We start from the raw sequence: 17,425 nt of genomic DNA on the forward strand, positions 1-17,425 counted from the left end.
AATGGAAAAACTTGATTGTATGCGGACGGCAGTGGCGATGGCAGTGGCGATGTTGGTTGAAACGGCGTCTCGGCGGTAGTCTCGTTGAATTTCGTCGAATTCTTTTATTTCTTTTTCTTATTTCTCTATTTACTGCCCTCCGAACGGCTTCGTTGATTCGCTGAAAAATATATATAAAATTGTATTATTAGTATAAAACACACATAATACGCGACACGTAACTTACATACACGCCCATAAATACACTCATACATATGTTTATGCACATACATATATACGTTCATGCACGCATCCACGCACTCACCCTCCGCCGTCTCACACATAAACACACACACACACACACGCGCGCGCGCGCGCACACAAAACGTTCATACATACGAATAGCGATTTCGGCTGGTCTGCACCGACTGCACATTTCGGGTGTCGTATGTTCGGCTGGTCGAATGGTGCAATCCCTCACTGGAGCTGCGTATTCGTCTGGGCTCAGTACATCGCACAGGTGCATGTTTGGTGTACACAAAGTGGCTCTCACAAATTTGTTGGAGCCAGTTGGTGTAATCGGTAATTGTCGATAACATTGGTGGTAATTTAGGTGAAACTACCGACAAGAAGATACTATTATAAAAGACTGTCAGCCTTATCTCGTCAGTGGGTGAACATCATGATGAGCGATTTATTTGTGTTGATGGAATTATTAACATCATCGTCATCAAGTGATGAAGACGAATTAATGTATTTGGATGTAGTACAACGTAAAGAAAGCAGAGCGAAAGCGAAAAATTACATAGAAGAGGTTGTGCAAAAAATGTCCGATAAAACGGTGAGTTTTGTAGGTTAAGTTTACTATTAATGTGAATTTTATTATACAGAAAATGTATACTTACAGTTTAAAAGTCATTTCCGAATGTCACGGGAGACGTGCTACGAAATAATTGAGAAATTCGAAAGATCAACATTCTATCTGAGTGACAGGTCTCATGGTGGAACGCCAATTTCATCAGCAGAAAAACATGTGTTATTGTTTTTATGGTTAGTGTAATAATAGTAATTTTTTATGGTTAGTGTAATAATAATAGTAATTTAATATAAAAGAAAATAAATTGAAGAAATTAACATCCATAGACATTGATTCTTTTCGTGACTCGTGAGTTCTTAGCCTTAATGATTTAATTAAATTAATAAATAATTTTTCTAAGCGATGTTCTCTCTGATATCGTTTCTATTGACATTTTCCATGTACAGGGTGTTGCATATACACATTGGGCAGTACGACGGGTTGCGCGACATACTTTGCAGGGATAGACGCGGCTCAGTGGGTAATGACAGCATATATACGTACCATCATAACTTATTGATCGATTGATCGCGTGCATTTTTATTAATTTTGAGTTTACAGTGTTTCAATTATGACGGACTTGAATAATCGTTGCAATTATTACTAGAGTAGTTAAAACACATTAAAGATGAAAAATTAAATTTTAGAAAGTTAACACGTTAAAAGAAACAAATATGATACAACAAAATTTCTTTCTTTACCGCTTTACTTTTCGCGCGTGTTAGCGTTGTAAATTTCGATAGAATTTTTAGATTTAGAAGAAATGAAAAAGAAAAGACATGTCGACTGCAACTCCGTACTGTATTGCACTCTGGAATCAGTTTCTGAAAAAGTTGAGTCAATCTGAAACGCAAATGAAACGAAATAGAACAATATATAAAAAATCCGTTATAAAAAATCGCTAGCAAAACTAATTCAGATCTTGATCTCGAAAGTTTGGAATGTTTTAAGAATATTAATCACCAACGTTAATTGATGTAGACAGAAGATGACATTGTTTATTTCGAAGATGCGTAATAAAAATATTAAGCGTATAAGGAAGTATTTCAATCGAAAACTTTTTATATTTGTATGAAAATTATTTATTGAAAATTATTTTTATAACATATGTTCAAAATATCCGCCAGACTCTTCTAAACGCAATGCGACTCTTCGCATGAAACTTTGTCGCACTCTATCTAAAATGGCAGGTGTGATATTACGACTTGCTGCTCTAATTTTTTAAATTAATTTTTCCCGATTGTCTGGTAGTGTTTGATACACCTGATCTTGTATGTAGCCCCATGCAAAAAAATCCATGGGTGTGAGATCAGGTGATCGCGGTGGCCACTCGTGGAAATCGTTGTGGATGCCTATCTATCTATGTGCAAATCGCTGATTTAAAACACTACGAGCGAGAATCGAAGTGTGAGCTGGATAGCCGTCTTGCTGGAAAATAATTTCGTCTGGCGGGATATTTAGTTGGACATCATTTAATAAATTTGGCAGTGTTTCTACCAGAAATTGTGAATATACTTCTGCCGTAACATTCACATTTTAGGGAAAAAAATGTGGCCCAATAATTTGATTGTCCACAATCCCCATCCAAACATTTATACTAAATTTCCCCTGGACATGTGTTTCTTTTCGGCAATGGGGATTCTCTTCCGCATAGTGATGTTCGTTGTGGCGATTGATGCGACCGTCACTTCGGAAAGTACACTCATCCGTCCACAAAATTTTTTTTAAAAAGTGATCATTTATAATATTGTCTATGTCAACCTGTGGTAAAAGTATACAATAATAGTTATATACAGGGTGTCTGGCAATAATCGCCCCACCGGTCATATGCAGGTAGAGGAGGTCAAATCGAGTAGAAAAGTCCTTTACCATTTTTTAATTTTCATAATAAGTACTGAGTAATTAATGAAAAAAGATCGGCGAATCCGCGCGAGTAAAGCGCGCGCGGCGAGAAAGACATCCACTGCTATGCGATCACTAGGCGCGCGATGAAGCGTTGGGAGGAGCGCTCTACAAATGACAATGGCAAAGGGTGATGGATTTTCTGTACAATATATCTAAAGACATAATTACATTCCCGCTTACTTCAGAAGAGAAACATACTGTTGCCGAAAATTTTAAAAAGGTATAATATATATTCTGTTTTTAATTAATTATCTATTATACAAATAACTGTACTGTTTTTCAATCATTTCTATCATTCAATAATTAAGGCCAGAATTCCCTTTTTTGTGTTTACAACAAATTAATTTCTTTCTTGAAAACAACAAGCTGATAGAGCAGGAGCTAGTTATATTTGCGCAAATTTTCCTTTTATTATAAAATAATTACAAAAACAGACGTTTCGGCCTAAAAGACGTGGCCATCTTCAGTGTAACAAATTAATATGTCGTCGTTAGTCGAAAAACGTTGACAAGATAGTCAGAATAATTTAGGTAACGCATCTTGTTAATGTGAAAACGAACAAAACGAGTTAAGAACGTTCTCCAATCACGAAATTAACGAAGAACAGATTTTAGAAAATTAATTATGTATAAATACCTTTTTTTTTGACATGGATAGTACATTTTTTCATAATTAAACTTATGTGAAGCCAAGGATCATCTAACTTGCAAATAGAAAAAGAAATAGGTCAGAGATTACTAAAAAATTTTTAGGAAAGAAAATTGACTCACAAGGGAACGTTCACAAGTGTCCCTTCCCGATTTGATTCTCCTTGAAATATGTTGTAAAACATACAATTTGAAGAGACACGTATTTTTTTATAGCTGCCCTATCTCAAATTTAAGGGGTGAAACACCTCTTTGAAAAAAATCGGTTTTTTTCTTTGTGTGTAACTATCGCCAAAACCGTAGGAGATATAAAAAAATGTTTCAAATAGAAGTTGTAGGGCTTGTAATGGGCTATATAACTGTGTAGTTGGATTTTCAAAAAATGTTATTTTTTTTAATTTACCCCCACCCCTTGTTATTATTTTTTCGAATTTCAAAATTTTTGTAATGACAAAAGTTGTAGCATTTTTTACGCTGAATTCAACCATATATGATTTTATTATGTTCCGAAATCGCATCTTTCAAAAATGAGTCATCAAGTATCACATTATATGTGTCGCGCTGCATGACGCATCGTTTATATCGCACTTGTGTTGTGCAATAGTCGCAAAATGAATATAAAAATGACATACAATATGTTATCACATATTTGAGGAAGAAAAATTTACTAAAATTGTTGCTAAAACATCCCTTCCACATTACATTCTTATAGATAATCACTGCATTTCGTGCGCAGCGCGTTGTTATATGCAAGTTAGCTATACATGTGTATATAAAATGTGAATATTATTTAATCATAAATTAAGAAAAACAAGTATAAATATATTATTAATTTGAAAACATCACGTTTGAGAGACGTGATTTTACACGAAAGATTAGATTATGTAATCATAAGTTAATAATAAACAAGTGTGAATGGAAGCTATAAATGCGTACAAGAGGCCTACATTCATAGTCTGTGAAACGAACTTGGTGAAATCGTATCTGCAACTGTTTTTCTTTTCTTAAATTTAATTTTCGGGAAAAGAATTATCAATTAAAATGATTATCAATCCACTCAACGTTGCTAGACTTTTACTAACATCAATAACTACTATGTATCTTATGGAAACGCCAGTAAATAAAGCCGAAATAGAATTAAAAGAAAATATTCAGAAGTTAATATTGGAGAATATTCATCAATTTAACGGATTAGAAGTGACAGAAGAAACATCGCTTGATTATGAAGAACCTGATAAATTGCATACTTTTGAAATTATTGAAGAAAATGAGGAAGCATGGAATGAAGATAATTCAAATTCTCACAATTGGCAATGCCATGATGACGACAATTTTGATGTTTTTTACAAAAGGCGAGCTGTTGAATATTGGCGGCAGTCGGACAAAGAAAATCGTCCTTTCAAGTCAGTACAACACACATTTAGAAGAATTTCATCTGTACGTCAATTGAGGCGATGGGAAGAACAGTTAGAGCACGGTGGAAATCGTCTTGAAAAATTATCTCATATTTCCAAAGCTACTCATGATAAATTTAATGTAGCTGTGCAGACAGGACTAATAATTTATGATGTTGATATAAAAAGATGGGCCTTGGAAGCTCAAAGAGAAATAGGAGATTTAGATCCTGTATTTCAAGCATCTCCTAGTTGGCTATTACGATTTAAAAAGTCTCATCGAATTGTGTCCAGAAAAATAACAAAATTCATTACAAGAAAAACGTTAGAAGATTCTCATAATATACAAAGAGAAGCCGAAAATTTTGTAACCGTAGTAAAACCTCTCATTGAACGATTTGGATTGGAAAATGTATATAATACAGATCAAAGTGGATTTCAATTAGAAATCCACTCTGGAAGATCACTATCTGACCAAGGAATGAAGACAATAGACCGTGTGGTGCAGTCAGTATCATCAACTACACATTCGTACACTATTCAACCAACAATTTCTTGTGATGGAAAATTACTGTCACCTTTGTTTATCGTATTACAAGAACATAGTGGTACTTTTGGGCCTAGAGTACAAGAAAATTTATTCAGAGCATCAAATGTTATTGTAACTGCTTCGAAATCCGGTAAAATGACATCAGGTATGAGATAAATTTTAGTTTTTTATATCTTATAATATATTTTAATCTTATATAAAAATATTATTATAATTATAATTATTATTCACACTTTTCTTTCTATTTTATAGATCATTTTAAAAAATGGTTGGAAGAAGCTTATTTTCCAAATGTAGGCCGCGATAGTGTTCTTCTTATGGATTCATGGAGCGGGCAATGTCCAGCAATTGTTACTGATTTAACACCAATGGAAAAACAAGTTACTACTATGGTAATACCGAAAGGAACTACAGGAAAAATACAGCCGTTGGATGTTTACGGGTTTAGAATCTGGAAAAACTTTGCAAGAAGATTTTCGGATACTGTTCTATTATTGAATTATGATATAAATTTACATCAGCGAAATAATATTATAAAATTGCAATCTTTAATACACAATCAGTTATCATTTCCTCCCGATATCAAAATTTATTTAAATATTCATGGTTTAAAAGTGGATATACAAATGAAAGACCAGAAACATTTAAAAATCCAGTAGAATATAGTTTTGAACAAACATCAAGCACATGTGACATTGAAGATTGCAATAATATAGCTGTAATACAATGTTCTTGGTGCGGAAAATCATTATGTTTAAAACATTTTTTTATAGAGTATCATTATTGTAACATCTATAACGGGTGTGACTAAATTTAATATATATAGCTTTAATAACAATTTTAGTAAACTTTTCTTCCTCAAATATGTGATAACATATTGTATTTCATTTTTATATTTATTTTGCGACTATTGCACAACACAAGTGCGATATGAACGATGCGTCATGCAGCGCGACACATATAATGTGATACTTGATGACTCATTTCTGAAAGATGTGATTTCGAAACATAATAAAATCATATATGGTTGAATTCAGCGTAAAAAATGCTACAACTTTGGTCATTACAAAAATTTTGAAATTCGAAAAAATAATAACAAGGGGTGGGGGTAAATTAAAAAAAATAACATTTTTTGAAAATCCAACTACACAGTTATATAGCCCATTACAAGCCCTACAACTTCTATTTGAAACATTTTTTTATATCTCCTACGGTTTTGGCGATAGTTACACAAAGAAAAAAACCATTTTTTTTCAAAGGGGTGTTTCACCCCTTAAATTTGAGATAGGGCAGCTATAAAAAAATACGTGTCTCCTCAAATTGTATGTTTTACAACATATTTCAAGGAGAATCAAATCGGGGGGGGGACACTTGTAAACGTTCCCTTGTCAGTTAAGAAAATATAAAAAAAAAAATAAATAAAAATAAAAAAATTAGATTAAAATTAAGGTTAAAAATTAAAAGAAAAAACAAAACTAAATCGAAAAATAAATTAGTTTCAAAAAAAATACCTTAGGAGATCTGTTAGACATATGTATCAAATAAATAAAATAAGACATGCGTCGACGGCAGTGAGCCAGGCTTGACTGGCAAAATGTAGGAAAGAAAGAGGAGAGGGGATAGCTTATGGAAAAATTTTAAAGGGTGGGAAATTTCTTAAGGATTGGAAGATATGTGTCAGGTAATAATTCCGTGTCCTCCTGTTTATTCAGTCCTGTACTCTGTCTTTTTATACCAAAAAAAAGTTGTTGTATACACGCAAACCTTCCAAAAAAAGTTGTTGTATATATAAACACGCAAACCTTACAAAAAAGTTGTTGTATATTTTACCAAAAAAAAGTTGTTTATATAAACACGCAAATCTTCCAAAAAAAGTTGTTGTATATATAAACCTTTCAAAAAAAGCTGTCGTATATATTAACCTTCCAAAAAAATTATCTTCAGGTAAATTTATCTTCCACAAAAAAATGTATATACTAACAAACCTTCCAAAATAAGTTGTTGTATATATAAAATAATCTCTCAAAAAACCTTTCCAAAAAAAGTTGTATATATTATAAAAATCTTTCCAAAAAAATTGTATTTTTAAAAATATATTATAAAAAAATCTTTTAAAAAATTGTATATATTTATTATATAAAAAACCTTTCCAAAAAATTGTACTTTTAAAAAAAGTTGTATATACCAAATAAAAATTTGCTATATATTCTGCCTATAAAAGAGGTGATATCAGAAAATGACGCCAAGTTTAAATAAAAAACCTTTCAAAACAAGTTGTATATATATTTTAAAAAAAGTTGTATATACCAAATAAAAATTCGCTATATATTCTGCCTATAAAAGAGGTGATATCAGAAAATGACGCCAAGTTTAAATAAAAAACCTTTCAAAAAAACTTGTATGTATATATATATTACGAAAAAGGATTATTTATTGCGCTTACAACTTTTTAACCAATAAGCATCGATAAGATTGTATTTAATTATTTTTGCATCTTTATCTAGTTATTTATTTCAAAATTATATTCATATCTACAATTAGTTAATTTTTTTTCAAGTATACATTTTAAAATAATTGCATCTGTATCTAGTTACTTTTGCTTCTATATCTAGTTATTTAAATTTAAAAATGATATTTGTGTTTATATCTATCTAGTTAATTTTTCTTAAGTATACTTTTTAAAATAATTGCATCTGTATCTACTTATTTTTTTTATATCTGTATCTACTTAAATAAAAGAATTTTTTAAATAAAAGTATTTAATTCAAAAATAAAAAAATTTTTCAAATTTGATCAAAATAAAAAAATATTACAAAATTTCGCAAAAAACTTGGCGCTGCTGTACTGAACTACATGTTAACTTACATAAGATTCGCATCGCAATACTTCAACATGCTCCTAATCATTCCAACATACTTTAGTATCTATAGTATATGTGACGTAATACTATAGTTTAGTTTGAAGTATTAGAGCGAGTAGGAGCATGTTAGAGCAAGCGATGCAATAGCCAATCAACTTACAATTTTACCGTAAGAACAAGAGTTTAATTGGCTATCGCGTCGCCGTTTGCCGCTCTGGTCAGTTTGAGTCATTATAACACTTAATCATGTAAATTGTAAAATTATTGCTCATTTTTATTTTCTATAATATTTTAAGATGTATTTAAGGCTATTTTATAGCAGCGCCAAGTTTTTTGCGAAATTTTGTAATATTTTTTTATTTTAATTAAATTTGAAAAATTTTTTTATTTTTGAATTAAATACTTTTATTTAAAAAATTCTTTTATTTAAGCAGATACAGATATAAAAAAAATAAGTAGATACAGATGCAATTATTTTAAAAAGTATACTTAAGAAAAATTAACTAGATAGATATAAACACAAATATCATTTTTAAATTTAAATAACTAGATATAGAAGCAAAAGTAACTAGATACAGATGCAATTATTTTAAAATGTATACTTGAAAAAAAATTAACTAATTGTAGATATGAATATAATTTTGAAATAAATAACTAGATAAAGATGCAAAAATAATTAAATACAATCTTATCGATGCTTATTGGTTAAAAAGTTGTAAGCGCAATAAATAATCCTTTTTCGTAATATATATATATACATACAAGTTTTTTTGAAAGGTTTTTTATTTAAACTTGGCGTCATTTTCTGATATCACCTCTTTTATAGGCAGAATATATAGCGAATTTTTATTTGGTATATACAACTTTTTTTAAAATATATATACAACTTGTTTTGAAAGGTTTTTTATTTAAACTTGGCGTCATTTTCTGATATCACCTCTTTTATAGGCAGATATATAGCAAATTTTTATTTGGTATATACAACTTTTTTTAAAAGTACAATTTTTTGGAAAGGTTTTTTATAATAAATATATACAATTTTTTAAAAGATTTTTTTATAATATATTTTTAAAAATACAATTTTTTTGGAAAGATTTTTATAATATATACAACTTTTTTTGGAAAGGTTTTTTGAGAGATTATTTTATATATACAACAACTTTTTTTGGAAGGTTTGTTAATATATACATTTTTTTGTGGAAGATAAATTTACCTGAAGATAATTTTTTTGGAAGGTTAATATATACGACAGCTTTTTTTGAAAGGTTTATATATACAACAACTTTTTTTGGAAGATTTGCGTGTTTATATAAACAACTTTTTTTTGGTAAAATATACAACAACTTTTTTGTAAGGTTTGCGTGTTTATATATACAACAACTTTTTTTGGAAGGTTTGCGTGTATACAACAACTTTTTTTTGGAAGGTTTGCGTGTACTTGGCGCCTTTTCTTTACCTTTTTTTAAAAAGGTAATTTGTTGATTGATAGATATCATTTCTTTTTTTCAGTAATATATAAATAAAATATATTACTAAATATATAAACTTTATATTGATATTTCAGAGTGAAATAACAATTGTGAAATAATTAATTAGATTTTGCTAAAGAGTCCCACCACCACCCCCGTCATATAAAACGGTCCTCTTTGATTAATGTTGTAATAATGTAATAATACAAAGTTATATATAATTATGTAAATATCAAACAAATCGTTTCTAGGCCATTGTATTTGTCTAATTTAAGCGTCATTGGCTTAACTTTCTTTATTTTCTTTTTTTTTGACATATATTTGATTATCCAAAAAGATTTTCGTCATCAGTGAACATATTTTAATAAAATATTTGATTATATAACAATTCTTTTTACCATTTATTATCAAAAGATATGGTCAAATAACCAGCAATTACTTATCAATTTTCTGTAAGAAAATTGTTAACGATCGAGCTTCGCGCTGCGTGCGTTATGTCGTTGTTATAATTTCTTTTTTGTCATATATTTCTATAATTTTGTCTTTATAATTCGTTATCGTATACGTTGTAACAAATTCACATTAACGGGCAGAATATGACCATGTTTAGCGTTCGCCGCGGAAAAACATGCCTCGGTAAACAATCTCGAGTGAGCCGCTGCTATTGTTTTTATTTTTACTTCTAACAGCGAAGGCCACGAGAGAAGCGTTGAAAAGACGAAAATTTCAAAATCATCAGAGATAGCGTTCCCCTCTCTGGCGCTTGAGTTTAGATCTGCACGAATCATCATCGATCATCTGGCCCTCTCTCCGATGTGAAAAAGGCGGTCGCAAGCCGATCAACCGGACAGGCGTTTCACTCGGTCATTTTTGCAAAACCAGAAGCTTTCTTTAATTCCGAGTGAGAAGACGCTTCAAGTCGCTGAGTGCTAGTAATTAGTTTTCTCATTTTTCGTCTCAAGCGTACGAAAGCTTAGTTTCGGGCTTCGAAATCAGCTGTTTCTCGAATCTTTTCTTTTTTGCGAGATTTAGATGCTTGTCGCGTGAACGTAATCGACGGGCTTAATCGCCAGCAAACTTTTGTTAATTTCGTTTGATTAATTATTGACAATAAAGTGCATTATTCTGCAAGTATCATCGCTCTACAAACATTTATCGCGCTCATACGATTTGATCCGTTTCCCCGCGTCTGCGGGTCCTCACTTTTCGCTCACTTAATTCCATTTAGCTCTCTTTCTCTCGCTCGGTTGCCGGTTCGTGCGACCGCCAGCGTTCTCTCTCCTTCTCGTTCCTTTCGCTGCTCGCTCCATTCTTTCCTTGCCGCCAATCTTACCCTTCGCTCTCTCTGAGCGCACCCGGCACCTCTCTGTTCCGATCGGAGTCTCATTTCGATCGCGAACAAAAATGATAGAGATATCTTTAGCGCCTCTAGGCCATTGTCTTTTTCTAATTTGCGCATCGTCAGCTTCAATCCAAGTATTAGACATTTCTTCTCTACATATACTTGTGTAATGACCATTTTCGATACATAATCCATGATGGAATATAGCACTCATAACTTTGTAGAATTGTCCAGCAATATTTATTTTAGTTGTTGGGATAGCACGTAAAGTAAACTTATCTGTTTTTGTTGATATACCGTCTTGAATTTCTATTAAATGCATGACAATTATATGTCCGGTTAATATTAATTCACTTTTACATAATATGTCATTTCCTGTACAATTTTCACATGATTCGTTGTGTAATTGACACCAATGAGAAAATGTTACATTAAATAATTCATTAAGATCGAAACTTTTTTTCTTCCGTTTATTAACAGGAATTGAAAGAAGGATATTTTTATTATTAACAACAGTCGTCGTATTATCACAATTTTTACATCGTTTAATGGAAGTGACTTGATGCTCAACTAAATTTTTTATATAATCGTATTTCGTGCAAAGAGCTATAAGAAATTCACATGCATCTCGTTTAACATTTTTGGAGAAAAATTCTCCTGAACTTTGTCGTATTACATATGTATTCAAGTTAGGCAGTTTGTTTTCATATTGATTTATTAAAATACCTAAAATACTTAATTTATCATACTCAAATATAAGTTTTCTAATAACATTTAAATGTAAAAAGCATTGCAATACTGCATTTGCATAACACGAACCCTTATCTATATTTTGAAAACCATGCGTGACCCAAGTAATATTTTTTCGAATTTTTTCATGTGATTCTTGAACAGAACTAATTATTTTGGGTTGTACCCATAAAATATCTTTATTTTACAATATTTTTCTTTTGAAACAGAAATTATATCTGTTTTGGGTTTGTGTATTCGTTTTAATCGATTATATTCAACAATAGCTTCTTCACTAGCTTCTATAGATGAAGGGTCAAAATTGATCAAATGCAATCCATCTGAAGATGTTACTCGTGACAATGCAACATAAACTTGGCCGTGACTAAATACAGAATTACCTATGTCCATAATAGCATTCTGCAAACTCAGGCCTTGGCTTTTATGAACAGTAATTCCGTAACTTAGACACAATGGAAATTGTTTTCGAATAACATATGCTTTCTCCATCACCGCAAATTTGACATTTACTCTTTCAATTAAATATTCTAAACCTGATGGCAAAAGAAGCTTAATTTTTTCTATATAACCGTTAGAAATATCTTGTACAACTGAAATGACTTTAGCAATTGTACCATTAACAAGACCCAAACTAGCATCAATATTACGCCTTATCATAACTTTTGCCCCAATTTTTATAACAATTTGTTTCGAAAGCCCAGCTGTTTTAGAATTATCATCATCATTATTTTCCAACACTTTTAATATTTTCTTTTTTATATATGGAATACATTCGATTGTATCTTCAGCAATTAATAATATTTCTTTCGAAGCAATACGACTTAACATTGCAGCATTCAAAACGTCACACATGTGACAAGTGGGCAATAAACAAACGGTATCTGATGGCAAATTGTTAATAAAATCACATAATTCATTTAATCTAGATTCGAAGGAATCTTCTGTAAAAGATATTTTCCTATTTTCCAAAATTTCATAATCAGACTTTGTTAATAAACCAATACGAATTCTTGACAATAATTCACGATAAGACTCATCTTCTTGCTGGCGCATATTAATTGTCAACTCATCGTAATCAAATAATGTAGTCCACAAATTTACAGTCTGTAGGCAACCGATATATTTGTTAACTTTTTCATTTGACAAATCTTTAAAGACAGAATCTTCATGTACAGGAGGCAATTGAAGCAAATCTCCAAACAAAAGAATATGCCTTTTACCAAACCAGCCATCATCACAATCACTTGAATCAAATATTTCAGACAATCGAAGATGTATGTACATTAAAGTCAAATTAGATATCATTGATACTTCATCGATTATAAAAAGAATAACATCTTTAAGTTCCGCTCGTAAAAGTTTTAACACATGATCAGACAATCGTTTATATTTAGGAGTATTACCATGTTCAATAGGTAATTGAAGCAATCTATGAACTGTCAAACCGTCTATATTAAACGCTGCTATGCCAGTAGGTGCTGCTACAGCAGTATCTTTTTTGAGATTTTGTTTTATCCAGCACTTAACAGTTTTAATTAAATAACTTTTTCCAGTACCATCTTCTCCACTAACATATAATCGCAATATTGATTTATCTGACTCTATAATAGTAATAACTCTATCGAATACTCTTTTTTGATCTACATTTAATTTCGCAATCATTTTTGATACATCAATATCTTTAATATTTTTATCACCGAGATCCTTAAAATCTTGCATCGCTTCACCAGCTTCTATATTTTGAACACCTATTGGATTGTCAGGATCATCTTGCGACTCATGTTTTTGTACTTCATCTAAATGTTGCTGCACTAACTCTTTAGCATTTTCAAATGCTTTTTGCAATTCTTCTAGTTTTTCGTGATATTGTAATGCTTCTGTTAAATGTAGTTTTACCTTGTGAAATGATTCTGCATAAGTATCACATCCATTTCTAAGCTCTTCTAATTCTCTCCACGGTTCGAACAGAAGTAATAACGCAAAGAAATACTTTTCCGGTTGTGTATTAACATTATATCTATAATGATTAATAAGATATCCACGCTGTCGTCGTCTAAGATATCCATTTTTAAATTTATAGAATTCAACAAACTCATTTTGTGGTTTGATTTTTGTAATATCATACCATTTTGCAAACTCATAAAGAGACATACATTCTAATTCTTTTGGTCTCTGTGGATAGTGGTTATCTATCAAAGATTCACAAAATATATCTGTCGATTGATGATCAAGCACTTCAATCTCTTTACGAGTTTTCAATTTTCTACATCTTATTCGATTAACATCTAACCATCTAATAGTTGTATTTCGATCAGTTCCACATAAAGCAATCCCCAGTAATGTATCAGCAGCTTCAAGAGTTCCACATTCTCTATTACTCGTGAATCGCAAGGCAATGCTCCAAAGATAACTCGCCAATGATTTATTCGTATTATTTTTAGTATTAATAATAGTATCAGACAACTCACACTTTCCCGCTTTATTCATATATTTAGTAATGTACCAGGTAAGTAATGATGACAGTAGTTATACTATGATGATTCTAACCCAGGGGCAATGAGGGGGGTGCGGGTGAAGAGGGGAAGAGGGGTATCGGATAACAGTGGAGGGGGTAATAACGTCATCGTTTTTGGAGGAGAGGGGGTAAATGTGGAGTGGTAGGGGTATCAGATTACAATAATTTCCGGAAGATAAGGATTGTTAATACAAATCGCGAGATAAGGATTCCCGGAAAAGATAAGGATTGTTTATTGGAAAGAGAACTGTTTATTGGTGCAGGTTTTTTTTCTACACATCAAAGTAGAGCGCCATGTTGTCGGAATCATTATGTTTATAGTATGCAGGTTCGTGCAGATTTACGGATTGCGTCATCGCTGTATTTTAGAACAAAGAGGCAGCATTTGAGCGCCGTTTCTTAGAGGGTGTGATAATGATTGTTAATACAAATTGTAGGCATCGTCATGTTGCTAGATGCGTCATCGTGTTTGGAGGAGAGGAGGTAATTTTGGAATGGTGGGGGGTATCAGATCACAATAATTCCCGGAAGAGATAAGATAAGGATTGTTAATGCAAATATGAGCCATCGATAGTTTTAATCAATGTCGTGTGCAACAAGCGGGTATATAAGGTCCATCATGACCAAGTCGAGGTAACAGTCAAAATGTTCATCGCGCTATTGGACGAACGTGACATTCTGAGCTTGTCCGCGGAGCAATTAGAAATCGTGCCGAAAGTGATTCTTATAAAAAACTTTGCTCGGTTTGTGGATCACGTGTGGGATAGGCTACCGGATCATTTAAGAGCGGATCCGGAAGTGCAAGGTTATCGTCGGTGCTCGTTGCACTACAACCAGTCGTGGCAGCGTGACCACATCGACGGGCCCCCACCGTACAGGAAAGATTGCACTTTGTGCAAACTGAAATAGGTAAAGTACACATTTTTAAAATATCTTTAATACACATTTTTCGAATGTGTAATAACTAATTGGATATTTTTATTTTAATAATTTTTATTTATTACAGAGATGGAAGACAGTCTCGCCTTACGAGAGGAAAATCTGAGTACTCTCACAGATTGGTTAACAACATGTCGGGGATGTAGAAGGAAGTATAAAAGCAGTGAGGAAATAATTGAAAAGTATACAACATTTCCTGCATTCATTAAACCATATATTCCGGATACTATATTTCGACAACAATTTATCGAATGGACGAGTGAAATTGACGACAGTGTACTAGAATATTCCGAGGAGGAAACGTCGGTTTCGACGTTTTTAATAGAATCTATCCTGCCGATATTGATGGAAAAGTTGTGCTCGTTATGCGCTCAGGATAGTCTAATATCAAGGATCTCTTCACACTATTATGACTACATATATTATATGATACCGAAGCAGTATAGATCAGCGATACTGGAAAAAATTAGAAAAATGCATCCAGAGAAGGTGCCGACATCGATACATTTGCACAAAGTACACACAACTCCTCAACATCAAACATCGATCGTACACATTTTGCAGAACCGGGAGAACGGAGTATGCAACACCTCGGTGCAAGAAAAGAATGAACAATGTTTTTGCAGAACCGGGATAACGGAGTATACAACACTGAACCATGTATGCGGAACTAATTATTTTTAATAAATATTATTTATCAATAAAATAATTTGAATTATTATTCCTGTGCCTCATCTTATTCACTGACCTATCCTACTGCGAGATAAGCGCGCGCGTCATGTTACACTACACGATAGAAGGAAACGAGCGAACCAGTGACTATCATTTTTTTTCTTTTAATTGTGGCGAATAATATAGAGTGAATTATTTAAGTTATGCATTTATTCTAAACACCAATAATATACTTATGTTTTCTTCTTAATACAAATTATCCGCGGTAAAAATATAAATTTAATAGGAACTCTAATCTAAACTTAATATGTAATTTAAGGATGGTAGGTGAAAGGAGAAAAAATCGCAATAAGATTAGTATTAACAAATTTTATTCATATTTTTTTTTTCATCTATACATTTTTTACAAAAAAAAAAAAATTGTTTCAACCGAGCCTTTAACGCCTTTCACGATTACGAGGAGGGACGGGAGGCGCTTGAGTCGTTCTCGGACGAGGCTCGACCACAGCTATCGCCTTGTGGTACACTCCGCAATCCTTACACTTCTCGTATTCGGAATTTTTTCTATTCTGATCACGCTCCATTTTTCTATACTTTTTTCTCCACCGCGTGCACACTTTGAACTGATAAATTTCTCTCTTCCGCACACCTTATATACAGCTCGACGCAAAAACGTCAATTTCGCTGTAGTAATAAACGTTAAAAGACGTTTGATAGATGTTAAAAGTGGTTTAAGTAATGTTGAAAAGATGTACAAAAGATGTTAAAAGTTGTACGTAAGACGTTCAACAATACGTTAAAAGATGTACGATAGACGTTCGATAGAGGTTCAAAGACGTACGATAGACGTTGAATAAATGGAAATATGATACGCTGGCCTATCGCCTATCGTCCTAGCGAAACCTTAGATCCACGATTACTGTTCCTCGAAAAGGAAATGCTACTGTCGAGCGAGTTATCTCGTCTTCGACATATTATTGTAAACTATAGTGTATATCGATACGAATGTTAGTTAGCGACGAATAGCTTAGCACCTATCGTCCTAGCGAAACCTTAGATCCACGATTACTGTTCCTCGAAAAGGAAATGCTGCTGTCGAGCGAGTTATCTCGTCTTCGACATATTATTGTAAACTATAGTGGATATCGATACGAATGTTAGCTATCTGTGAACATAATTAGATTATAATAAGATTTAGCGGCATCTTTGATGTAAGGGTATATAAGCCGGGATTAACTATTGCATCGACGTATTAACTTCTCAAGGCTCGAGTGGAACGTAGGAAATCATCCGGGAGCTGGTTATTCGTTTTAAAAATGTCTAGTTTGCGGAAAATTATTGATTCGTGTTTGCGATTGGCGTGTAACTTAAACGGGCTATACATCTATAATTATTTATCATCGTTATCCGACAACGACGATAATAATTATGCGGTATTCGCAAAGTTTGCGGGTGCGTGCCCTAGTGCGGTGCTCGCGGTTTTATTCCGTTTGGGACATTTTTCGATTTATCTGCAGCTCTTGATTATTGCTGGCGAAATAATCGAG

At 32.4% G+C, this 17,425-nt stretch overlaps 1 protein-coding gene and 2 pseudogenes across 1 annotated transcript; 2 read left to right on the plus strand and 1 right to left on the minus strand.

The window, feature by feature from the left end:
* The first annotated feature begins 1,772 nt into the window (after nucleotides 1-1,772).
* The window catches only part of LOC137001608 (putative nuclease HARBI1), a 57,422-nt pseudogene continuing 41,769 nt past the window's right edge, over nucleotides 1,773-17,425 (plus strand).
* LOC137001605 (uncharacterized) lies at nucleotides 3,951-6,257 on the plus strand (annotated as a pseudogene).
* LOC137001503 (ATP-dependent DNA helicase PIF1-like) lies at nucleotides 11,903-14,869 on the minus strand. The gene has a single exon (XM_067360496.1). It carries the CDS (start codon nucleotides 14,237-14,239, stop codon nucleotides 11,903-11,905), a length of 2,337 nt encoding a protein of 778 aa, XP_067216597.1. The 5' UTR covers nucleotides 14,240-14,869.

Source organism: Linepithema humile, chromosome 8 (genome assembly GCF_040581485.1).
Source record: "Linepithema humile isolate Giens D197 chromosome 8, Lhum_UNIL_v1.0, whole genome shotgun sequence".
Lineage (NCBI taxonomy): Eukaryota > Metazoa > Arthropoda > Insecta > Hymenoptera > Formicidae > Linepithema > Linepithema humile.

Excerpts from the sequence above, each read along its gene's own strand:
- LOC137001503 (XM_067360496.1), bottom strand. The coding sequence starts at position 14,239 with ATGAATAAAGCGGGAAAGTGTGAGTTGTCTGATACTATTATTAATACT.